General features: G+C 41.6%; 1 protein-coding gene across 1 annotated transcript in view; it reads right to left on the bottom strand.

The window, feature by feature from the left end:
• Window positions 1-1,269: 1,269 nt before the first annotated feature.
• The window catches only part of tgfbr1b (transforming growth factor, beta receptor 1 b), a 148,428-nt gene continuing 123,011 nt past the window's right edge, over window positions 1,270-26,686 (bottom strand). Inside the window, exons 8-9 of the mRNA XM_084326295.1 lie at window positions 23,570-23,700; window positions 1,270-1,448 (exon numbers count right to left, since the gene is read on the bottom strand). Coding sequence (XP_084182421.1) covers window positions 1,323-1,448; window positions 23,570-23,700 — 257 coding nt within the window. The 3' untranslated portion in view covers window positions 1,270-1,322. The remainder of the gene's footprint in view (window positions 1,449-23,569; window positions 23,701-26,686) is intronic.

Here is a 26,686-nt window from a genome sequence, read left to right on the forward strand (position 1 = left end):
GGTAACACCTGTTTTGGAAGGCATGGCGGCAGTTGTTGTTGGTGTTGGTGTTGGTGTTGTTGTTGATGTTGTTGTTGTTGTTGATGTTGTTGTAGTAGTAGTAGTAGTTGTAATGATTACCAGAGCAGAGTATATAAAATAGATAGTTTTATATTTGCATATGTCGCAGCATGTTTGCCATGAATGAAATGAGGTCATGTCCAGTTTTGTCTTGCGAAAAAAAAAGAGAAAAGAACCTGGATACGTGCGCATGAGCGTTTCAGCGACGGGGAGTGTGAGTCAGTCACGGAGTAAAGCGACATTGGCTCGTAGTCGGCCCCCCCCCCGAAGAAAAGAAACAAAAAACTAACTCTGAGGGTAAAAAAACAACAATGGAAATAAATAAATAAAAAAATTGACCTGTTGAACTCCTGCAGAGATAATGAGGCAGAAGTAGAGAAAATAAGACAGAGAAAAAGGTGCAAAAGTACAGCACACACCGCCGTCTCTCCGATAACCAGACAGAAACATCGTCCGTCCGTCCGTCTGTCTGTCTGTAGAACTGTAGGGTGGATGTCTCTGTGCTCAAGGACGCTGGGTGAAATCTTTAAAAACATAAATAAAAACAATGTTCGTACAAAAAATAAGTGGATGGCGATGTCACCAGCATGAGAGCTAAGCCCCGCCCCCTGTACACAACCTCCCACGTGCGTTTTTTTTTCTTTTTTTCCTGGCTGTCCGATTGGTCGGCTGCTTTTACGTTCCCCCTCGTTGAGCCAAACGCTATTGGTTGAGGTTCTGGGGGCGGGACTCGAGGACAGCGTTCCCAAAATCCTTCCTTCGACACCTCTTTCACGCCCTCCATCAGATCCATCCATCCATCGCATCCTCCTCTTGCCGGAGAAACGCATACTTAGTTACACACCGATATATCTAGGAACATGGAAGGGTGTGTAATCCATCTGTGTGTATGCTGTGACACACACACACACACACACACGTGTGGATCTTCAAGTCTCAAGATGTAACCTTGATCCACTTCTTCAAAAAACTAGGGGACAGAAGACAATCAACCTCCTTTCCCAGGAACGCCAGGGGGGAGGAACAGCGGAACAGGGGGGAGGAACACAAAACCCCAATGATAATTGTCTATAAAAAAAAGATAATAATAATAATAATAATAATAATAATAATAATAATAATAATAATAATAATAATAATAATAATAATAATAATAATAATAATAATAAAATAATAATAATAATAATAACAGTAACGATATGGATGTCAGTCGGAGGTGTGTGTGTGTGTGTGCATGTGTGTTTGTTGTGTGTGTTGGTTGTCTACATCTTGATTCCCTCCTGTTGGCTGAGTTGAGAAAGGGTCTTCTTAATGCGCAGGGCGGTGAGGCGGGCCGCCCCGTTGGCATACCAGCACTCCCTCATGATCTTAGCCATCACCCGCAGAGCCTGGGAGAGAGAGAGTGGGAGAGAGAGAGAGAGGGGAGAGAGAGAGAGGGGGGGGGGAGAGAGAGAGAGAGAGAGAGGGGGGGGAGAAAGAGAAAGAGGGAGAGAGAGAGAGAGAGGGAGAGGGATAGAAAGAGAGATTATCAAGGTTGCTGTGACTTAATTACAACATAATAACATTTGAACTATGTGGGTGTGTATATGGGTGTGTGTGTATGTGTGTGTGTGTGTGTGTGTGTGTGTGTGTGTGTGTGTGTGTGTGTGTGTGTGTGTGTGTGTGTGTGTGTGTGTGTGTCTGGGTGAAGTGTGTCAGGAGAGAGCAATTATGCGAAGAAATTGAATGTACTCTAATGAGATTTTTAATACGCTGGCACAACATTAACGCTGCAATTTGTAAATTGTTTAGATTGTCTTCCACTCAAACATGCACATGTATGCCCTCCGAGCCCATACTGAACCCCCCCACTTCTACCATACTGAACCCCCTAGCTCTACTGAGCTCTACCATACTACCATACTGAACCCCCCCAGTTCTACCATACTGAACCCCCCCAGTTCTACCATACTGAACCCCCCCAGTTCTACCATACTACCATACTGAACCCCCTCAGCTCTACCATACTACCATACTGAACCTAGGGCTGGGCGATATGGAAAAAAAATCATATCGCGATAACGATATGATAATTTTATTTTATTTCTCGATATCGATAATTATCGAATTGTTATAAGTATAAATCTTTTTTTTTTTTTTTTTTTAACAACAGATGTATGTTTATTTTGCAGCAATTCTTTGTCATTGCCGCCATCTTTAGTGTTACATCCCCTCACACTCCAGTTCTCAGGCTGCAGCTGGTTTAAAAGCTAAAGTAAACCGGCTTCTCTGCTGGCTGTGGCTCCAGAGGAGTTGAACAGTTCTGGCTCTGCTAGTTTATTTTCGATCTTTTGGCGCTTTTTTGGTGGACAAACCACCGCACATGTGCACCGTGACTCGTGACTGGAGACTAGTTCTGCTAGCACACATAGCCTACTGTGTACAGACGGTTTCAAAATGTATTTTAAATTAGAAAGCAAACAAAATAAATGGACAAGAGAAAAAGAAATCTGAATTTGGTCAGTATTGTCATTTGGACAAGCAAAGCCATTACTTTAAGTTGCAGGCAAGAAAGACAAGTCTGTCCACTGTCTCTGGTTTTAAAACTGCCCTGTTGCAGGTAAAAAAAAAAAAAAAAAAAAAAAACTTTTATTCGATTTTTTTTTATTTCGATATTCGATATCGATTATTAAAATATATCGCGATATTTATCGTTATCGTTATATCGCCCAGCCCTAACTGAACCCCCCCAGTTCTACCATACTGAACCCCCTCAGTTCTACCATACTACCATACTGAACCCCCCCAGTTCTACCATACTACCATACTGAACCCCCCCAGTTCTACCATACTACCATACTGAACCCCCCCAGCTCTACCATACTACCATACTGAACCCCCTCAGCTCTACCATACTACCATACTGAACCCCCCCAGTTCTACCATACTACCATACTGAACCCCCCCAGTTCTACTGAGCTCTACCATACTACCATACTGAACCCCCCCAGTTCTACTGAGCTCTACCATACTACCATACTGAACCCCCCCAGTTCTACTGAGCTCTACCATACTACCATACTGAACCCCTGAAAACTGGCTTCAGGTGGATGTGGCCGGTCGGAACAGAGATGATCTCATCCCACGTAGCCACAGCAACTTGCTCTTTGGTTTAGGAGAAATCCTTGTGGAAAGGTTAGCCAGAGGGTCATCACTCAACACCGTTATAAGTGTCTCTTTAGGGAGCGCGCCGGGGCATTGAATCATCCTTATTTCTTTTGAAAAGAAGCGTGTTCCGCGAGGTCAGAGACGACCTAACCCTCATTTAACTCCACTTTAACTCAACGTCTTAACTCGCCATGTTTACACACAAAGTAGACACACGGCGGTGGAGCCTGGAGCCTGTGTGCGTACAACACCACGGATGGCCTTCGCATATATATACACAGAGTTCAAGTGAAGCTGATTGGACGTCTGCAGTCATGAATCATTTTTTACAGCAGGGATTTATTTTTGTGTCCCGCCTGCACAAATGATTAGGAGCTTGTTTATTTTGTCCACTGCACTGCGTACACTCACTGACCCCACACACACACACACAGGGTTTGGAGTGGCACGTCCACACACACAGAAAGAGACTGGGTTTGGAGTGGCACGCACATGCACACACACACTCACACTCACACACACACACAGGCAAAAAACATGCACACTCCTTCTAAACCTCCGGTGCGCCTGAAGTCTATCAGTAGAGGGAGAGAGCAGATGTCGGAGACACACACACACACCCTCACACATACAGTACACACACATACACCATCACACATACACAATCACACAGTATACACACACACCCACCCTCACACACACAGTATACACACACACCCACCCTCACACACACACACACCCACCCTCACAGAGTTTGGAGTGGCACGTCCACCCAGTTTTCTCTGCCAGGTGTGGAAACAGCATCTGTGAACTGGTGTTCTAGTGTTCCTTGCCTCCCTCCCTCCCTCCCTCCCTTCCTCCCTCCTTCCTTCCTTCCTTCCTTCCTTCCTTCCTTCCTTCCTTCCTTCCTTCCTTCCTTCCTTCCTTCCTTCCTTCCTTCCTTCCTTCCTTCCTTCCTTCCTTCCTTCCTTCCTTCCTTCCTTCCTTCCTTCCTTCCTTCCTTCCTTCCTTCCTTCCTTCCTTCCTCCCTCCCTCCCTCCCTCCCTCCCTCCCTCACTCACGTACGTTTAGCCACTCTTCCCCTCGTGGTAGCTCCCAGGCATGGCGGTTAAACTCACGTTCAGAGGATCTGCCCTCACACTTAGCATCTTTGACACTCTAGGCTATGTTTCATCAGTCCTTTAACATTGACCATATTAACAAGGTGTATCACCAGGGTGGAAAGGAATCCCAACCTGAGCACGACATGAGAGCAAAACTCAACAGCGTCGTACAGTACACTCCAGATTCTATTGTGATTTCTCTGCGTTTCCTGCGTGAGGACCAGCAGCGACTGAACAAACTGTGTAAGTAAACAAACAATACCAAGAGAATTATAATGATCCTCTAACTCATTATCCTGTGTAATTACTTGACCCGTACGTACACCCCTAGAGAGCTTTCGTCCCTGTTGTCTGCATGAGGGCAGTGCATTCCATTTCAACCCCCTGTAGCCTGCTCCTCTGCTCTGCAGGTGGCCACTCACTTGACGTGCGCCAATTAGGGCTGACCCCTATTAGTCGATTAGTCGACTAATCGGTCGAAAGGAGGCGTAGTCGACTGGCCAACCTCTTAGTCGAATATAAAAAAATAATAATAATAATTTATAATTTTTTTTTTATTATAATTTTTTTAATCATTCTTTCCAAAAGAAAAGAGGCCTAGAAGCGTGGCTAATGTTAATGGCACGCATACCAGAGGCTAACTGCCTACGAAAACAGGCACAGAGGCACTGAAAGAGGATTTCACCCATCTAATGAACACACTAGACTAGACAAATATCAAGATGTATCCATCAGTGGACCAATTGCATGCTTTCGCAGAGGACAAGAAGCCTTCAGTCGACTCCTTCAGACATCAAGCACCCCCCACAGCCCAAATGGAATGATAATTTTTTTTTTAAGTTTTTTTTTTTTTTTTTTTAATATTATATATTTTTTTAATTTATTTTTTAGTCGACCAATAGTAGACTAACGGCAAATTTTGGCCAATCATAGTCGACCATCCAAATCCTTAGTCGGAGACAGCCCTAGCGCCGATACGCATGAACCTGTTCTGCCCTTAGTTCTGGTGCCTGTAACTCCAGAGCGTCTTGTGGGTGATTTGAGCCGCTGTGTTTGTGTGGTGTGTCCGTCTCTCTCTCTCTCTCTCTCCCTGCACTGTATGGGTCAACGGATACCGACAGAGAAAACACAGGGCTAGATCCACAAAGAATGGATTATTGCACGGTGCTGCTAATTGCACCCTTACTTACAATTCATGATGAATTGAAAATGGGGGACCCTGATGTAAACGAGACGACAGTCTTTCTCTGGTCTGCATCCCCTTAACAATTGTGTGTATTGAGCTGTACTGTATTGTACCCATTCTGCAATCTGTTAATAACATTTTCATTCAATCAATCACCCACACAGTGTTTCAGGAGGTTTGTATCTCGTGTGTCCAGGAGTTGAGAGTTGAATCAGAACGGACTTATCTACCTTTTTTTAAAAACACACACAAAACTGCCTCACCAGCAGATTCATATTGTTATGAGATTGTTACACTTTGAGCGCCACTCACGGCTTTTCTCGGGTTTACGACCCGACCGTTGAATGCCACGTCGCGGCTATTCTCGGGTGTTTTTTTTTAATATTTTTTTATTAGCGATCTGAAATCATATTGCATCACGCGAGCCTACCGTTGGAGATCCAGGGACCGCCGGCGCTCAGATGTGAAAAAAGCGCCCCCCTATCGTCTCCCAGATGGTAAATCACCCTTTTGGAATGGACTCAATGAAAGTGAATGGGAGAACGGATTTCTGACTCCACATTTTACTTCTCACTGATGCAGCCGGGGTCTACCAGAGTTCATTCTGGAGCCTCTGAGCCACGGCGAATATGGGTTATACTGTACACACGATGGATCAATACATTTATCGATTTTTTTTGGAATGGCGATCGGAAATTGGAATAAACCATTTGGATACCATCTGACCTCAGGTAAGGAATCTATGTTATCAGTGTTAGGATAATCAGACTCGTTTTCACAGAGATATAAGCGTTTATGTGATATGGCTGTTTTGACTGTAAAAGCCATGAGGAAATAACAGCAGCGATTATCAGCGCACGGCACAAGCGTGCGTGCGCACACATATACTATCGATCATCTAGCGTTTATTTGAAAACGATTCATAAATAGGCCGACAAATGACAACGTTCTGGAATATTCCAGTAAAAGGCGATTATCATAGGCATGGGTTGTTTTTCCCCGGAAAACGGGTGATTTTCAAAATGCTATCAAACGGAAATGAAGCGATAAAAATACAATCTGCCTTGCCAATGTTGACTGGAAAATTAGTCTTTGATAAGCGACGGGCAGATTAGACACATAGCCATAATTTAAAACATAGATTAGGCGATATTAACGTTAACATTGGCCGTGGATGGTGGCACTCAACGGGGTAAATAGGAAAACACGGCCTGGCACTGAAAGTGTTAAGAGATTTGCTAAAAAAATTTAAATACAATAAAAAAAGTTTTCAATCTATCCAGTACAGACATGGCAATATCCTGGTTTTAAGAAGGTTAAGTTATTCTTCTTCTGGTCTGTAAGGACGCTTAGTTCTAGCATACGGCACTGTGTCTATTTGAATACTTTCTCTGAAAGTGGTAACCGGAAAATTGTGAGAATAAAAGGTTTGAATTGAGGACAAGCTTAGAAGTTCAACATTTTCCTGGAGATTGACAAATAGTCAATCTCTGGAATGAAGAAGTCCTTCATTCCAACAGCCATCAGACTATACAATGCATCACTGTGCATCACTGAGCACAGAGTGACAGTTACCATCTTCCTGGACTTAGTTCAAAACAGCACTGTGCAATACTACACCTACTGTAGACCTCAGTATATTTTTACTGTATTTATTTACTGTATATTTTATTCCATTTTTATTCTATTTTACTCTACTCTTATCCTAGGCAACTTGATTTGATTTGTTTTATTATTCTAATTCGTGACCTGTTCTGTCTAAATGTTTAAATGTTGAGCGATTTGCGGTGTCAAATTTCCCACGGGATAATACAAGTATTTCTATTCTATTCTATTCTATACATTCCCCTCGTTGCTGACTAGTCATTTCAAGAAGAAAAAAATAACACCCTTAGCTGACCCTGAAAGTTGGCAGCCTTGTAAGCAAGTGTGTGTGCACATGTGAGCTACGTGCATCTAAATCGGCATATCTAACGTTTTAATACTTCAGCCATAAACAGGAAACTGCCTTCCCAGCACATTCATATTGTATTGAGTTTTTTCTCGCTGAAAAGTATGGGTTTAATGCATGGAGTTACATTTTTCACATGGCCATTTCATGGTTGTAAGCTACAATAATGAGAGGAGGGGAGGTAAGGATCACAGCCCCATGTTCTGGCGAAAGGTCATCAGCACTGGGAGACAGAAGGTAATCAGCACTGGGAGACAGAAGGTAATCAGCACTGGGAGACAGAAGGTAATCAGCACTGGGAGACAGAAGGTCATCAGCACTGGGAGACAGAAGGTCATCAGCACTGGGAGGCAGAATGTAATCAGCACTGGGAGACAGAAGGTCATCAGCACTGGGAGGCAGAAGGTAATCAGCACTGGGAACAGAAGGTCATCAGCACTGGGAGACAGAAGGTAATCAGCACTGGGAGACAGAAGGTAATCAGCACTGGGAGGCAGAAGGTCATCAGCACTGGGAGACAGAAGGTAATCAGCACTGGGAGGCAGAAGGTCATCAGCACTGGGAGGCAGAAGGTAATCAGCACTGGGAGGCAGAAGGTCATCAGCACTGGGAGACAGAAGGTAATCAGCACTGGGAGGCAGAAGGTCATCAGCACTGGGAGACAGAAGGTAATCAGCACTGGGAGGCAGAAGGTAATCACAGGGTTCCCAGACATTGCAAAATGAAATCCAGGAACTTTCAAGTACTTTTCCAAGCACTATTTGTCATTTTAAAAGAGCATTTAAAAGGATACAATTCACTTTTAAATGCAGTTTTTTATAAATTGTTGTTAAAAATCGGCTTAAAAACCAATTTCCGACAATTCGATTTACACTTTAAATAAAAGAAATTTTATTTCTTGATTCAGAACAATTTTATCATGGATGAACAAAACTTTCAATGGGAATGGTTGATTTGAATTTCACTGACTTTTTAAGCACCTTGTTAAAAAATTTGCTGTTTTCAGGGAATTCCAGGCCTAGACTTTTTTTGTAAAAAATCAAGCACTTTAAGCACTTCAAGGACCTTGTGTGAACCCTGTAATCAGCACTGGGAGGGAGAAGGTAATCAGCACTGGGAGGGAAAATGTAATCAGCACCAGAAGGTAATCAGCACCAGAAGGTAATCAGCACTGGGAGGGAGAAGGTAATCAGCATTGGGAGGGTAATCAGCACTAGGAGGGAGAATGTAATCAGCACCAGAAGGTAATCAGCACTGGGAGGGTAATCAGCACTGGGAGGGTAATCAGCACTGGGAGGGAGAATGTAATCAGCACCAGAAGGTCATCAGCACTGGGAGACAGAAGGTCATCAGCACTGGGAGGGAGAAGGTAATCAGCACTGGGAGGGAGAAGGTAATCAGCACTGGGAGGCAACCATATAATATAATTACAATGCCAGTTTGTCTCCCAGTGGTTTCTATGGTTCGTCTGATCAAATAATCAATAATTCCCCCTCCCTCACGTCGACTCCGGTCCCACAATGTCCTCCTGTGGCGCTAATGAGTCGTCGTCCACAGCAGATTAATGGGAGACGAAATGGCCATGAATCAAGCGTTGTGTTTTCTCCGTGAGGCTGTCGTGGGAGGACTGGAAGGTTGGCCCAGAGACATCTGTGATGGCTGGAACATGTAGGCTTACTAGGCTTCAGACCAAGTCAGATATTAGGCTTACTAGGCTTGAGACCAAGTCAGATATTAGGCTTACTAGGCTTCAGACCAAGTCAGCTATTAGGCTTACTAGGCTTCGGACCAAGTCAGATATTAGGCTTACTAGGCTTGAGACCAAGTCAGATATTAGGCTTACTAGGCTTCAGACCAAGTAAGATATTAGGCTTACTAGGCTTCAGACCAAGTCAGATATTAGGCTTACTAGGCTTCAGACCAAGGCATATACTAGGCTTCAGACTAAGGGCTATATTAGGCTCACTGGGCTACGCTGGCCTTCCACAAAAACAAAACAAACACACGCAGAACTCTGAATGAATCTTCATCAGACAGGAAGGACGAGCCTCGTCCCTCGCCGTGGCCGACTGGAGCCTATTCATCAAATTCATGATGAAAAGGGAAAGGGGCTGTTTTGAAGAAGCTGCTAAAAGCTAAATACATATTATGTATCCTTTCAACTGTTTGTTATGACCGAACTCCTTGAATCTGTGGAACGTGTTTGTTATTTATTTATTTCCCCCCCCAAAGAAACTAGTCTAAATCTGATTTAAATTTGTTTTCCAGCTTTTTTCCCTTGTATTGAAGAGTCTGTTAGGTGTACAGTAGCTGTGTCTGTTAGGTGTACAGTAACTGTGTCTGTTAGGTGTACAGTAACTGTGTCTGTTAGGTGTACAGTAGCTGTGTCTGTTAGGTGTACAGTAATAATAATAATAATAATAATAATAATACATCTATTTTATATAGCACTTTTCCAGATTCTCAAAGACGCTTTACACGGGTAGAAGAAACAAAACTATGGCAAAACAAAAACAGAACAAAAATAATACATGACAAAATAAAAATATAACAGAATTAGAAGTGTATGTTAGGTGTACAGTAGCTGTGTCTGTTAGGTGTACAGTAGCTGTGTCTGATAGTTATACAGTAGCTGTGTCTGTTAGGTGTACAGTAGGTGTGTATGATAGGTGTACAGTAGCTGTGTCTGATAGGTGTACAGTAGGTGTGTATGATAGGTGTACAGTATGTGTGTATGATAGGTGTACAGTAGCTGTGTCTGATAGTTATACAGTAGCTGTGTCTGTTAGGTGTACACTGTACAGTATGTGTGTCTGATAGGTGTACAGTAGCACACGCCACATTTCAAATTAATTGTTTCCTTCCTTCACCCGGCCACCCCACACCTACTGTAACCTACCATGGCTCTGGAGACGGTGTTTTGGATATTTGGACACTATTCCAAAACTGTTGTTGATCTGGCGTATATCTGTGGCGCTCGTATGGTCGCTGTAAAATTACTGCCGATTTGTGTATTGTTTCGGTTTAATTGTAATTCGGTAATTAGCGGTCTAGTTTTTTCCACAATATGAACTTTTGTGGCACAATACTAGGCTTCAATCTACGACGAGCCCAATATTTACCTCGATTTCGATGGTAAAGAAAGAAATAGTTGAATTGGGTCAACACCTGTGCACACTCTAGTAAGCTTTCTATAGCTCATGTGAAGCATTCTAGGAAATTAATTGACTAGTCTCCTTCTGGAACGCCTCTGGCCGTGTCTCACCTCAGGTTATTTATGGTGGTGGAGTTCACGGCAGGTTAAAACACAAAAGGTCAAGCGCTTGGAAAAAAAAAGGTTCCTAGAAAGTTTCCATTGCAAAATGGATGTTTTCAAATACCTTTTCAGATCTTTTTTTTTTTTAAACAATCGCCAAACCTTGAATCCCCCAATCTTTTTCAAGACATGGACATGATCAAGTTCACTTTACATAATCAGCATACGAACCCTGTGAAAAGGATTGTGTGTATTTCTCTCACTCCCTCTGTGTTTGTGTGTGAGCGTGTATGTATGTGTGCTTCTATCCCCAGGCCATCAGGAAGCTCAACGACAATAACACTATATGTAACAAACCATCAAATACACTCACAGCACACACACGCACTTTAAATAAACAACTCACTGTAGCACCCACTTTACCCACTTTAGAGACTTTATATTTATATTATTGGTAAAAAGATTTGCACTACAACTGAACTCATACCTCATTGCACCTCATCCCATTTCTGCATTGTATTATATATTGTATTGTAACTCAGTTAAAAAAGATTCTACTCTGTATTGTATATTGTATATATGTATATTGAACACTTGTTTTGAACACTTTTGTTTACACGTGTTACATACTTTAGATATATATATATTTTTCTACTTATCTATTTTATTTTTATCTAGCACACTCTCAGGAGCAGAAAAGAAAAAAGCATTTCATATAAAAGTATTCTGTATTTTTGTATGACAACTAATAAAGAAACTTGAAACTTGAACTTGAAACGTGTGTGTGTGTGTGTGTGTGTGTGTGTGTGTGTGTGTGTGTGTGTGTGTGTGTGTGTGTGTGTGTGTGTGTGTGTGTGTGTGTGTGCGAATAAGCGCCGATTGTTGCTACTGTATAGTTTGGGGAAATCTCCATGTATTTAGTGTGATATTATGTATTCTTTATTTTTTTTAAATAATAATAATACAAAATGCTTTAGGAGCAGTAACGTTACAAGACTCTGGGATGGTTCCTGAGGGTTAACTAAAAGGTTTCTACTGGGCTCTTCCATTAGTATTCTGTAATCTGGAAATGCTCACACTGTTGAGTCCTGGCTTTAGGCAGAATCACTAATACACAACACTCACGTGCACACACACACACACACACACACACATGCAAGAGACCGGGAGAATGGCTTATAGCAGACTTAATGATTTTAGAATACTTCAGTTAATGAAGTGAAATATTTATTATCAATCAACTATCCAAAACGATCCACTATTGTGTTTATAGTTTAACATAGAGAGAGAGAGAGAGAGAGAGAGAGAGAGAGAGAGAGAGAGAGAGAGAGAGAGAGAGAGAGAGAGAGAGAGAGAGAGAGAGAGAGAGAGAGAATCCCAACAGTTTCAGGGTTATCTCTGTGTATCTGCCTGAAGCTGGTTTAATGTACGTTATCTCTGGTGTGTGCGCCTTTTTTGTGTATTGTCTAGTGTGAGTCATTGGGTGAAATCAGAGAGAGAGAGAGAGAGAGAGAGAAAGGATAGCAGCTCAGCTATCTGGTTAGTGTAACTGTTCTGGGACCAGCTTAGTTGACCTTAACGTTAGTTTAGGTCATTGAATTGTCAGTTTGTAGATAATATTTACTCACACTGTGTGCTCCTAAATATTCTTTCTGGTTCGCGCACATATTTTTGTCTTAAACCCCGTTTGCTTAACTGTTTGTATAGGCACCATGTCCTTACAGAGGTACTCCGTTATGGAATTTGTAATGTCCTTCCACCGCTACTTTTTTCTTGTCATACTGATAAGCCACTGGAAAATCACTCAGCTAGCGATGCTTGTGTCTGTGTGCACCTGGCAACATCTCTCGCTCAACATTGCTTTTCAGATAATAGTTTTCTGCTCAAACTTTTTAAACCCAAGCCACTTCAAATGACGGACGAAGCACCTTTCTTTTGAACTAATTCTTCTTCGTTTGCACTTAACACAACTGTATAGGGGGACGGAGTGGAACAGCGAACAGCGAGGCCAGACATAAACACATTCATATATGAGTAATGAATTCATGACAATTGCCATGTCTTCTCCTTGAGAAGTCTGGGGAAATGTTGTTGACAGCCGCCAAACAACTGCCTTTATTTTCTACAAGGCTGGTTGAGAGTCTGCCATCGAATCAATGCACATGGATAGAGAATAACTCACTATTCACAAATTCAGACATGAACGTCAAATGTGTTCAGCTTGGATTCAGTTCCTCATGAATTTCACATACTGTATGATGAAAATAACGTTAGGGGGTCTCTCTCTCTCTCACCCCCACACACTGTACCTCTCTCTCTCTCCCCCCCCCCCCCCCCACACTGTACCATCATGATATGTAATGATATCAAACCAGACAGAAACACTGGTTCAGCAGGTTCAGACAAGAAACCACACACACACACACGCGCGCGCGCGCGTACACACACACACGTGCGTGCCCGCGCACACGCATACACTTAGTCAAAACAGACGTGCAGATTAGGGCGTGAGAGTGTTCTGGCGAAACAAGGTCAGACGGGAGCATGCTTGTCATAGTATGTCACATGGCTGTACACTAAACCAGCTTCAACACACCAGAGATAACATACACTGACTAAACCAGCTTCAACACACCAGAGATAACATACAGTATGTTAAACCAGCTTCAACACAGCAATACATTGTATAATATACTGTATGTATATTGTATATTCCTCTTTACTTACTTTTTTGACTTACTTTCTTTACTGTATGAAGCACACTCTCAGGGGCTCATACAGAACCAAGCATTTCACCGTAAAAAAGTATGTGTATTTTATTGGGATAATTAATACACAAACTTGAAACTTGAAACAACACACCAGAGATAACATACAGTATGTTAAACCAGCTTCAACACAGCAACACAGCAACACAGAGATAACGTTCATTAAACCAGCTGCAGGCAGATACACAGAGATAACCCTGAAACTGTTGGGATACAGTAACAGATTAAACACCAAAACTAGTAATATAAGCGTGAAGATCAATGCGAAAAAACAACATCAGAAAAAATAGAAGTAGCAAACAGCCTGAATGACTACTTTTCAACAGTGGCCAAAAACCTAGTCACTAAATTGCCTATTCACACAGTCCGATTTGGTGTCGCCCATATCCAGGATCACTATGCAAAAAAGGGGGTACAGACAAATGCCTTTTCCTTTAAAAAAGTGACAGAGGAGACGGTGCTTAAAAAAGCTTCTGGAGCTCAACCCTACTAAAGCTACAGGAGTAGACAACATGCCCGCTAGGTTCCTTAGGGATGCAGCTCAGGTTATTTCCCCCAGTATAACACATATTGTGAATCTTTCCATAGAATCAGGAACGTTTCCAAGTGAGCTTAAGCTGGCCAGATTAAGAGTAATAGTACTCTTTACAAAAAAGGCAGCAAGCAGGACCATGGAAACTACCGTCCTGTCTCCATATTGTGTGTCATGTCCAAGATTATAGAAAAGATTATATGTGAACAAATTGATCTGTATATTACATCCCATAACTTGCTGTATGAATTTCAATCAGGGTTTAGAAAATCCCACTCCACAGACAGCCGTCTTTTGTTTCTAACAGATCACATCAAGAAAGAGATAGACAGAGCGTGGCGTGGTGATGTTAGACCTCCAAAAGGCATTCGACACGGTGGACCACTCTATCCTCTTAAGGAAGTTAACAGCGATGGGTTTTCAATGGTATGGCCACCAACTGGGCCAGCTTATACTTGAGGGGAAGGGAACAACGAGTAGAGGTGGGAGGGGTCCTATCAGATCTGAGGACGGTGGACTGTGGGGTCCCTCAGGGCAGTGTGCTGGGGCCTTTGTTCTTTCTCCCAGTGTTTCCCACAGGATTTTGTGAGACTGTGGTGGGTGAACCTCGGACCCTCTAGGGGGGTCGGGGGGCATGCCCCCCCGGAACTTTATTTTTTAAGTTTTATGTTAAATGCATCAATCTGGTGCACTTTGAGAGCAAAATAAAGAGGCTAGATCTATGATGAACTTTGTGCTCAAAACACAAAATCGACTAGAGCATACATTTGAGCCATCAAAGAAATGAAGCAAAAGTGGTTACCCGTGTTGAACTGGTTTATTTTTTAGAAAATAAAAAAAATATACTGGATTACTATTACGACTACTACCACTGCCAATACTACTGATACATCCCTATTGGCAAACTCCATATAGGAAAAACTGAATCTATTTTATTTTCTACTTCAAGGAAACAGAAAAAACAGGAATGGTTCAAGGCACAGTTAGGTAGCTCAGTTGTCACCAGTACTAAATCAGTGGTGTATCTAGGGTGTACTTTAGACAACACACTCTCAGGGGAAAGCATGTCTAAAAAGGTCAAAGTTAGTCAGAGTTAACCATAGAATTTAATTTCTTGCCATTTTAAATACCTGGACAGGAAAGCTCTTCGAGCAATTGCAGTACCATTTTGATTATGCTGGCTTGTCCTGGTATGCCAGTGCCCCCAGCAACATGAAAATTCGACTTCAAACTGCCCAGAACAAGCTAGTTAGGATAGTCCTGCAGCTCCCCACTCACATTTAGACCAGCCCCACTTCAACAGCCTAGGGTGGCTCAGGGTGGACAAAAGAGTATCACTGATACAATTATTGATTTATAAAGGGGAGGTGCCAAGTTACCTATACAATTACTTCCAATAATGTCAAAAATTCAACATAAACCAGCTGCATTAAACAGGACCCAAGGTTAACTGGCTTCAAAAAGTCTGTACGAACATGGCTATCGGTATAGGAAAGAGAGGGTAGCATATTTATTATTCTTTTATCTTCTATACTGTACTGTATGCATATAGTCTCTTAATGTTTTATGATGATGTTCAATGTTTTATGTTGATGTATGTGCTGTCTCTTAATACCAGGGACCATGATGGAAATAAGTGCTTGCATTTGATCATGTTTCTATCCCTTGAATGACGTCCCTAATCCATAATAAAATCAATCAAACACATGTTAGCTAGGGCTGTCTTAAATACTTCAAAGCTTTGTTCGATGGGCATGGGATTCGAATATGAAAATAAAATTCTATTATTAAAAAAATATATATATATTTAAAAAAAGAAAATTGCCAAATCAACTCTGCCTCTCTTTGTTGATTACAACAAGCAATGCTGTTTGTTATTTAAGATGAGGTCGGACTCGGCACTGACAGATTTGTGTTCATTGTGCTGCTTTTATAAAGCCTCAAATGACGGCTTACAATATTTCATGAAAGCAAAGTGTTTTGTTTGTCTAAGATTTTAAAAGGTTTAAACGTTACAGCACTGACAAAGTTGAACAAAGTGCTGTACAAGTCTCACAACATAAAAAAATAAAAATAAAATGTAAATAATTTTTTAGTTAATTTCTCTTTATTACAGTTCTTTATTTTTTTTTTTTAATTTCGAAGCTTCGAATTAAAATCGAATCTCGGCCCCGAAGCTTCGAATTCCAAAAAAAAATAATCGAAGGTCACCCCTAATGTTAAGTTTGCAGATCACATCACCGGAGATGCCAATAGTGGTATATTATGCATAATACAGTACACACACACACACCCACACGAAAACATGCATGCACGCATGCACACACAGACAAACAAACACACACATAAACAAACAAACAAACAAACATGAGTCAGCGGCGCGTTCCTCTTCCTCTGTTAATGAGAGGCTGAACGGCACCGTCAACACAAACACCCGCTCCCATCTCCAAGGAGACCTCGTGTCACGAACCCTAGAGAATGACCTGAAAAAACTGAATAAACTTTCGTCGTCGTCACATAATGCTTCCGTCGCAACTTTCTCCGCCTGACCCTGTGCGTCCGGAGTGGGCGAGGGAGCCGAGTTTGCAGAGAAATGATTAATTCGATCTGAAGTGATGTATTCTTTTCTTTTTCGTCTTCCTTTCTTTCGAGTCGCCGATTGGCAGTTCAAGTCTGACTCAGAACGCTGTGGCCGAGCATTAATGTCTGTCTGTACTAGTACCATTCCGCATCACATGAGTCTGTCGAAAAGTGCAAGATCACCCCGGAGATGCATAGAGGCTGCTAGGGGGAGGAAGGGATGTCGCGTCCCAATAACCAAAACTTGATTTTGGGACAACAGCACATAGGACCAACGTTCCCTCATCATCTCCCATGTCAGGGTTGGTCGATTTGACCCAATAAATCGTATTTAAGATCTTAAATTGAATGAGCTGGATGTCGAGTTCCCTTTTTGAAGAGTCCTGCCCCGTTCCCCCCTCTCCCTCTGTGAATGATACATTAAGATCCGTCTCCATAGTGAGCCTAAGATCGAATGAGCCCTTGTCTGAAACCTTCAGAAGCATCTGCTAATAGAACAATGCCTCATGTCCTTTACCAAAGACCTCCATTAATTGTGGCAGCAAACCTACACTAGGGGGAGGTGTTGACAGACCCAAAGGTTTGAAGCTGTCTAAGCTGTAAATATTTCCAAAAGTGATGCTGGGGTAGGTCATATTGGGACCTCCTTAAAGGATCTGCACTGCCTTCATAAAGGTCCCGAAGCACCGTAATAATCAACCCATGGCCTCCAGAGGAATGGAGACTTTCCTATGCAGAGTTTGGGATTTAGCCAGGTGGAGGTGGTGAGGAATGAATTTGAGCAAAAAGGTGGCTCTGTTTCCAAACACACTCCACGTGGAAGAGAATAGGATCAGTTTGTGCATCTTGCGGGAGTTTAATGGAAATATAATGCATAGGGGGGAGCAGGTCACACAGTGAGTTCTCAAGGTAAAACCATGGTGGGGCTCTCTCTCAGGTGGCAGGGTCCAATGCATTATCTGTCTGAAGGCATAGTGGTATAACAGCAAGTTTCGGAATGCCCAGTCCACCTTGATCTACCAGCCTTTGCAGCCTACTCAGCTTTAGTCTGGGGCGTTCATCATTCCAAAGAAGTTCGTAGCACAATATGTCGAACTGCTTAAAATATTTAAGCAGAAGGCAGTTCACTTTAGGGACACGGGTCGTTTGAATACATTGGCCCTATCCTAGAGCGAGAGAAACAGGGGCGACCATTGGTCTATATCCGTCTTGAATACCGGTAGGTTCAAAATGAACCCCAATAAGGTCAGGCAACAGTGGGGGAAAGTAATACCTATTTGACACCGGACTGCAGCCATTTAAAGTCTCCAGGTTGGATGGATCATGGTCCTAGGACAATAGGGGTTTAGAGAAAGTGCTTCTGATTTGGCCCAATTTATTTTATACCTAGATAGCTTAGACAATTGGTTAATAGTTTTCTCCGAAAACTGGTTAATAGTTTTCAAAAGTACAGGAAGGGAGTGTTGTGGTTCAGTTATGAAGACCAGAGCATCATGGGCATAAAGCATACGCGTGTGGGCAGTATTGCCCATCTACTATATATATAGAAGCTTAATTCAGGTAACAACATTTGAACTGAACCCACATTCCTCCAGGGTGGAGAACAAATATTGAATGGCTTTTTTCAATAGGGAATCTCTGAACTGCAAAATACAGGAAAAGGCCATTTTTACATTAGGGGCATACATTTAAAGGAAATTAGCTTATTTGCAATCTACCCTGGAGTTAGACAAGAAGATACATACCTTTTTTCTTCTCTGTGCATGCAGTAGGAGTAGAAGACGCGCACCGTTAGCCTAGCTTAGCGTCAGTCACTGGAAGTAGGTTCCTCCATTAGCCTAGTTCCCAACGTCTTCCTACTCCTACTGCATGCACAGAGAAGAAAAAGGTAGGCATCTTCTTGTCTAACTCCAGGGTAGATGGCAAATAAGCTAATTTCCCAAAATGTTGGAGTTTTCCTTTAAGATATAAGCCAAGTTAGAAAAGGTTTTCAACAGCACTACTCTGCAATAGTGGGAAGAGAAGGAATGTATCAATGGTAAAGATAATGTGCCAAGGTAAAGATAATGTACTAAGGTAAAGATAATGTACTAAGGTAACGATAATGTACTAAGGTAAAGATAATGTACCAAGGTAAAGATAATGTACTAAGGTAAAGATAATGTACTAAGGTAAAGATAATCTACCAAGGTAAAGATAATCTACCAAGGTAAAGATAATGTACCAAGGTAAGGATAATCTACCAAGGTAAAGATATCAACCAAGGTAAAGATAATGTACCAAGGTAAGGATAATCTACCAAGCTAAACAAAATCTACCAAAGTAAGGAAAATGTACCAAGGTAAAGAACATTGAGATAATGTACCAAGGTAAACAACATTGACAGAATACAGAATTATTTCATGCTGTTTTATTATTATTATTATTATTATTATTATTATTATTATTATTATTATTATTATTATTATTATTATTATTATTATTATTATTATTATTATTATTATTATTATTATTATTATTATTATTATTATTATTATTATTATTATTATTATTATTAATTATTATTTAGCAAAGCTTGGACACATAACCGGTATTCACACATGTACTCATAATGTCTGTTAATCTTATAATTAATTATTACAACTGTACCTACACACACACACACACACACAAATGTATGTTGTTATTTGTCTTGTGATTGAATTAGCAATATTATGTTTATCTCACTTACTCACTAACCAGCATGTTGCTATATGACCACTAGACTAAACTGCAGTACACAGGTTAATTTGCCTTGGACAGAAGAGCTTGTATCAATAAACACAAAACACAGAAGTCTGGTTTTCCACCAATAGCCAACCATTTGGAGGCAGGCTGTGGCTACATCAGCTAAAAAATAGAACCAGCGTGATCGACTTTCGAGGCCAGAAACGTTGCGTCAGTTTGCTGTCGCACGCCGGTCATGTATTGCCTTCCCTGCCTGCACCTCCCCTCCCCCAGGCCGCTATGACACCTGCATGTCCCCCCCAAGGGGATTAATAAAGGAAACACTTGACTTGACAATCTGGACAGCTTCATTGAATATACTGGAGGCTATTTATTTTACCGTGCCGCATTGCCGCTCGCATCGATGTATGTCAGGAATGGGTATACTACAACTGTACTGCTGTAAATTGTACGTGTTTATGAGTGTGCATGTGTGTGCGTGTGTGTTTGTGTGTGTGTGTGTGATGTGTGCATGTGTGTGTGCATGTGTGTAATGTGTGTGTGCGTGTGTGTGTGATGTGCTGCGGTTAGGGTGGAGCTGAAACCCGACACCGCAGGAGAAGACACACACTTTCTCTCCCTCAGGCTGGAGCTATTGCTTCCTCTCTGGGGAGCATCTGTGTGTCAGTGTGTGTGTGTGTGTGTGTGTGTGTGTGTGTGTGTGTGTGTGTGTTCTTGTGGCAACACAGATCAGTCAGGCTCGGATAGATAACACCACAGTGTTACTGAGACTGACACAAAGGCCGGGTCACACCGACCACAGTAGAGCCTCATCGTCGCTCAGCTCCAGAATGACAGAGGGGGGTTCATAAGGGGTTCATTTTGGAAAGGTAATCCAGGCTGTGGTTCATACTGGATACCCAGTGCTTCCTTAATTAGCCACTAAACTAATGTCAAGTTAATGAGGCCACTTGGAAAGCACACTGCTTTGTGTTGGGCGCACTGTGGAGTAGGCGTGAGTGTTTAATTGCGCAGGGATTGTACCGACTGAAGTGTGGTCCAATTACTTTACATTGGTTTTGTGGCTAACTAGCCTGCGGGTATCCTCCTCACTCACTTCTTGGTTGGACGTCTCTACACTTGCGTAGGACTCTCCACTGGTGCTGCTTTATCTATAAATCTCTCCTCGGTCTGTTCCCCTCTTACCTGTCATCCCTCGTGGTGCAGAAACAGAGTCGTTTTGGCCTGCGGTCACAGGATCTTTTAACTCTCTCTGTACCATTTCATCATCATTAGGTGGCTTCTTCGTTCCGAAGGTTGCCTATCACTCTCCAACCCATTCTGTCCCCACTTCTTCTCTCCAACTCCGTGACTCCGCCTCTCACTCCGCTCCAATCACAGACGTCGTCTACCCAGCCTCTTCTTGGTCTTCCACTTCCTCTCTTTCCATCCACCTTCCCCATCACCACCTTCTGGAACATCTCCCCGCTGGATCCTCTCAGAACGTGCCCGCACAACTCCATCTTTCTCTTTTTCAACCTCTCCAGCAGCTGTCCTCCTTGCATATCGGCTCTTCTCAGTACCTCCTCATTCTTGATCTTATCCTTCCATGTTATCTTCAGCATCTTCCTCAGCGTCCACATTTCAAAAGAGTCTATCATCCTCTTTGCCTCTTCATTCAGCATCCATGCTTCTGCTCCATATGAAAAGACTGACATAACATACGTTTCCAAAATCCTGGTCTTCGTTTTCCAACTTATGTTTCTTCTCAATAATTCTTTATGGTTCCAGAATGCGCCCTTTGCAATTCCGGTTCTTCTCTTAATGTCCATGTTAGCTCTTCCACCTTCACTGATCCAGCTTCCAAGGTACATGTACTCCTTCACTTGTTCAAATTTTTCTCCATCCACCTGTATTTTACAAACAGTTCCTGGTGTTTTTTCAATGATCATTACTTTAGTTTTCTTTGTGTTTAGCGACATTCCATAGTTTTTGCATTCAACATTCAGCTTATTCATCATGTCCTGTAGATCTTCTTGACAGTTACAGACTATAGCAGTGTCATCCGCCTATCTTATATTGGTGATGTTCTCTTGGCCAAGTACAGGGGACAAGATGCATCCTTGTCTTACACCCTTCTCCACCGGAAGTCTCTTGATTTCTCCTTTCCTATTCCAACATTAGCCTTCTGCCTCCAGTATAAGTTGGCAATTATTCTTCGGTCAGAAACTGGTATTTTGAATTCTTCCATTGTTCTCATCAATGTTGTATGTTCAACTGTCGAAGGCCTTCGTGAAATCGATGATATACAGCTTTTTCTGTTGGTCTATCGATTTTTCACCAATGATTCTGAGTTGGCAGATTGCATCTCTTGTTCTTTTTCCTTTGCGGCAACCCATTTGGCTATCCGAGAGCTGATTCAATTATGGGTTCTATTCTGTTCTTGATGATTTTCAGGAGTACTTTTGATGCATGAGATATCAAACTGATAGTCCTGTAATTGTTGCATTCTGTGGCTCTTCCGGTATTTGGGATCGGAATGAACATTGATTTTAGGAAATCATTTGGAATATTTCCTGAGTTATAGATGTTGTTTACCAGTTTCACAAGGAGCTCGATGCATCCGTCACCAGAGTTCTTAATCAGTTCAGCAGGGATCTCATCCTCGCCGGGCGATTTGTCCATGGCCAGTGACTTCACAGCCTCTTCAATTTCTTTTTTCGTGATCTGGACTTTTTCTATCTCTTCTAGACTAATTCCTGTGTCTGATGTTCTGTTCTGGTCTTTGTATAGTGTTTCCACATACTCTGCCCATCTATTGATTATTTCCTTCTCGTCAAGGAGCAGTTTTCCTTCTTTGTCTCTGACACCTTGGGTTGTTTTTTTCCTCTTCCTTGTTAGTTGTTGGATCTTGTTGTACATGAGAGGGGCCTGCACAGAACTCGGAAAAACAGCCTTTTCCTATTCTGCCCCATCTACGTGGAACTTATTGCAAAAGGAACGGAGGCTCCAGAACTTTTAAACTCCGGATTTTAAACTTCTTATACGCAATATTGAGAGGCCTGTTCTTGTTCTTGCTCTTAATTAAATGTATCTAGATTTTTGCCTCTCTTAAGATTTTTAGTTGAGTTACTTGTCTTGTATTTGTCTGGAACTTGTTTTATGCATTTGTTGTGTTTGTTTGGTGGATCAGGTCGCTCTTGCAAATGAGACTCAATGTGTCTCAATGAGATTTTACCTGTATAAATAAAGATTTGAGATTAAATTAAATGAAGAACAGCATGGATTGTGCTGAGAAAGGACTTCACAGATCATCGGTTAAGTAGGAAATCAGGGCTTTGGGTCCAACATTCTGAACTCGGGCATCTGATAATGCCGTCAAGCAGCGACCTTTAGGCGAGACACCCGCTTGGCACTGCACTTTGTTTACATTTCACTATTGCTGGCCACACCTCGGGCTGCTAGGAGAGGTCCGCAGAGAAATGGAGTATTGAGAAATTGAAACTTGGGTGATCATGTGCAAAGCCCTCTAACCAGCTGGCTGGTCGACACCATAGAAAATGCATGCTGTGATTTGGTATCAAAGACAGGTGCGGCTGGGTAGTGTAAAGGTCTAAGCACTCGCTTGAGTCGCTCACGATCGCAGAGACCCAGTTTAAATTCCCGGCAGCAGTACCTCTGGCTTGGTCAGTCGTTCCTAAGAACACAATTGGCAGTGTTTGCGGTTGGGAAGCCGATGAGAGTTCTGGTCATTGTATGTAATAGCGACTCCTAGTGGATGATCGGTGTGCCTGTTCAGCAGGGCGGGGGTCTGGGGGAGATAGCGCTAACCTCCACGTGCATTACGCTCTCCCAGTGAAACTCCTCGCTGGTGAAAAGAAGTGGCTGGTGACTGTATGTATCGGAGGAGGCACGTGATAGTCTACACCCGATTGCCGATTAGATGGCAAGCACTTCTGTTCTGGAAATTGCTCAGAAAATGTCCCCTTATGGTCAATAAACCTAGAGAAGCCATATATTCACAGAATGCCCTAGGTCTGTAGTTTGAGGTTGTAAAGTTTCATGAGGCTGTGATTATCCTAGACATCATAATAGGTCATTATATACATACAGTGAGGTCAAGTAAAAAAATGTATATATATATATAATAATTAAACATAAAAAAGGCTACTATGGGGATGTTGGTTTCAGTGAGATAGTCGACTAGCAGTGGAGCAGCCAGTGTTTAAACATGTAGTCATTTTAATCACAAAAACAATTCCTGGTATTGTCTCTGATACCTCACAGCTCTGCCAGCGGTTTGGAATGTTGGGCCGCAGCTTCTGCTCACAAACCACCCTCCTCATCTCCTCCACAGAGGGATCCGATTGGACCAGGTCATAGTACGGCAGCTGGTAGTCCTCATGGATGCCTGACAAGAAAAGATGGGATATTATTAGCACACTGTTGGGGGGGGGGGGGGGGGGGGGTAGTGATAGTAAGCAATTGGAGTTATTTAGGTGATATTTTTATATATATATATAAATATAAATATATATATATAAAACTAAAAGGAGAATACCTTCAAAAGAAAGAAGGGACCGCACACTCCTCAGGACTGGTTTTTGCTTTTTTATAGCACCTGAGGAAGCAGATAGCGAAACGCGTTGTGCAATAAAAAAGCAAAAACCAGTCCTGAGGAGTGTGCGGTCCCTTCTTTTGAAGGTATTCTCCTTTTAGTTTTATATATCTCTCTTGCGCTGACCTGCACCTCCAGTCGGGGTCCAACTAGATGTGCACGAGTCTTATTTAGTTTAATATATATATATATATATATATATATATATGTAACGGTTGTGACAACATCACCTCAAACTTCGATGCCCCGAGTGGGAGTCGAACCCCGGTCTCCCACACCGCAGGCAGCAACACAGACCGCTATACCAAGAGGTGAATCCACTACTTTGCAACGTGTCTATCTGTCTTTGAGGATGTGAGAGTGAGTTTAACCCATAGCACCGCTACTCACCCCAGCCCTTCTTGACTGTGCTTCACGATACCATCCGTTACATATATATTAGAGGTGGGCATAGATACATTTTTTTAATCTAGATTAATCTATCTGCAATCCTGGATTTAATCTAGATTAAAATGCCTAAAAAAAAAAAAAAAAAAAAAAATAGATTTTTTTTTTAGATTAACTGCATCAATTATATTATCGCGCGATACTAGTATCACGTTAACGCAGCACGTTAACGCCGTTAACGGCCCAGCTCTAATATATATATATATATATATGTGTATGTATGTATGTGTATGTATATATGTGTGTGTTCTATTGCTTTTATGCAACCATTTTTATACAATATCTGATTTTCATGCTGTGAATAAAAACACTGAGACATTAGATGCCTTGTACGGAATGTGTGTGTAATTCTCTGTCTTCCAACATGGCTGCCTGTAACATAGCCACCATTGTTTTTGCACACGGAAATGGAAGAGACAACGGTTGTTATGTGCTAAACCAGGGGTTGGCAACCAATCAGCTGCGGCTCCCTGGCCCAATTTTTTTTTATTTTTTAACTTTTTTAATTTTATTTCTTTTTTGTTCTCTTATTTTGGAGATCGATGTCATACTGTGACACTGAAATGAAAAAATATTTCATCAACAAAAATATTTCATCAACTAAAATATACAGTACGTCACACCCCGTGCCTCTCCCTGCCGTCTGCAAGTGGCTAATCTTGAGTTTCCGACCCCCCAGTAAGCTAACCATGGATAAATCCAAAAAAAGGAAAGTCTGAGGAAAATAGAGGGTTTAATTCAGCGTGGACAGATTAATTTGCTTTCACGACTAACAATGCAGGCTTACCTGTATGCCTGATATGTGGTGCGAAATTTGCGAACAATGAAAAATTTACTTTTTATTTTATAGATTTTCCACAAATAAGGGAAGGACTGAAATAGAGCTGCATAGTTCAGGGTTTTATTTCAAAGTAGGTCTACAGACACCAGTGTTTTGTCTCCTTTTCTGTGTTTTATTTCAAAGTAGGTCTACACATGGTAGTCTTTTTTCAAAGTAGACTACTTTTTATTTTATAAATGTTCCACAAATAAGGGAAGGACTCAAATATACCTGAATAGTTCAGGGTTTTATTTCAAAGTCGGTCTACAGACACCAGTGTTTTGTTTCCTCTTCTGTGTTTTATTTAAAAATAGGTCTACACAGCGAGTATTTTTTCTCCTCTTCATAAGAGTTTGAGGTTTTCCTTTGTTATAACAGGTAAAAACAGCAATAAAAAGTCAAAATCTTTCTTTTTGTTGCTTTATAATTCCATTAATGCAACAAACTGTGTGCTATAAGTATAAAGTATAATAAATCGCAAATTACTTGGTATGCAATTGTCAGGCGTTTTATGCTAAATGTGGGGTATGCTTGGGGATATATAAAATGTTATACACTGTGTTATCTTCATTTGAAGGGTAAATAGGTTGTGCGGCTCCCTGAGCATTTTATTTTGTGGGAGGGGGGAAAAGTGGCTCTTTTGATAGTAAAGGTTGCTGACCCCTGTGCTAAACAATGGTTGCTATGTGTTGATATATGAGAAATATATAAACAAAAACATAATAATTTGGTGTCTTATTACTGGAGCTTGTAAACAAGACAACAATGGAATAGTAATATCATTATTTTCCAGTGTTTTACCTACTCTACCGCTGCACAGAAAGTAGGCATTTTCTATTGAAAGTGGTTACCACTGGTTACAGGCAGCTATCCTGGAAGAGAGGAAACGACACAAACATTCTCTGCAAGGCCTCTATTCTGCTCTGTATATATGTGTCGATAAGCAGCACGAACAAAGCAATCAGACCAATCTAACCCTAACCCTAAAAACAAAGGATACCATTTGATGTTATTGCAAAATAAAATAATAAAAGGCATAACATATGCAAAACAATGTAATTTTACCTACATTTACATTTCTTATGAAATTGTAAACAAAATGTTGTGTTATAGGATGACATGTTATAGCCAGATCATGCTGAGTAGCATTAAAAAGGCACTTCACCAAAAAAGAAAAGCCAATTTCTTATTTTGCACATAATCTCACACATATCCCAAGGCTCTAAACTGTTTTGCACACATTCATTTAGTTTGACAGTTAGAGAGTTAATGAGTTTGAGTCTGTGTGTGTGTGTATGTGCATGCATGCATGTGCAGTGTTTCCCACAGGATTTTGTGAGACTGTGGTGGGTAAACCTCGGCCCCTCTAGGGGGGTCCGGGGGCATGCATTTAAAGTTAAATGCATCAATCTGGTGCACTTTGAGAGCAAAATAAAGAGGCTAGATCTATGATGAACTTTGTGCTCAAAACACAAAATCGACTAGAGCATACATTTGAGCCATCAAAGAAAT

The sequence above is a fragment of the Notolepis coatsorum genome (genome assembly GCF_963971535.1).
Source record: "Notolepis coatsorum genome assembly, chromosome: 12".
In the NCBI taxonomy this organism is placed as follows: Eukaryota; Metazoa; Chordata; class Actinopteri; order Aulopiformes; family Paralepididae; genus Notolepis; species Notolepis coatsorum.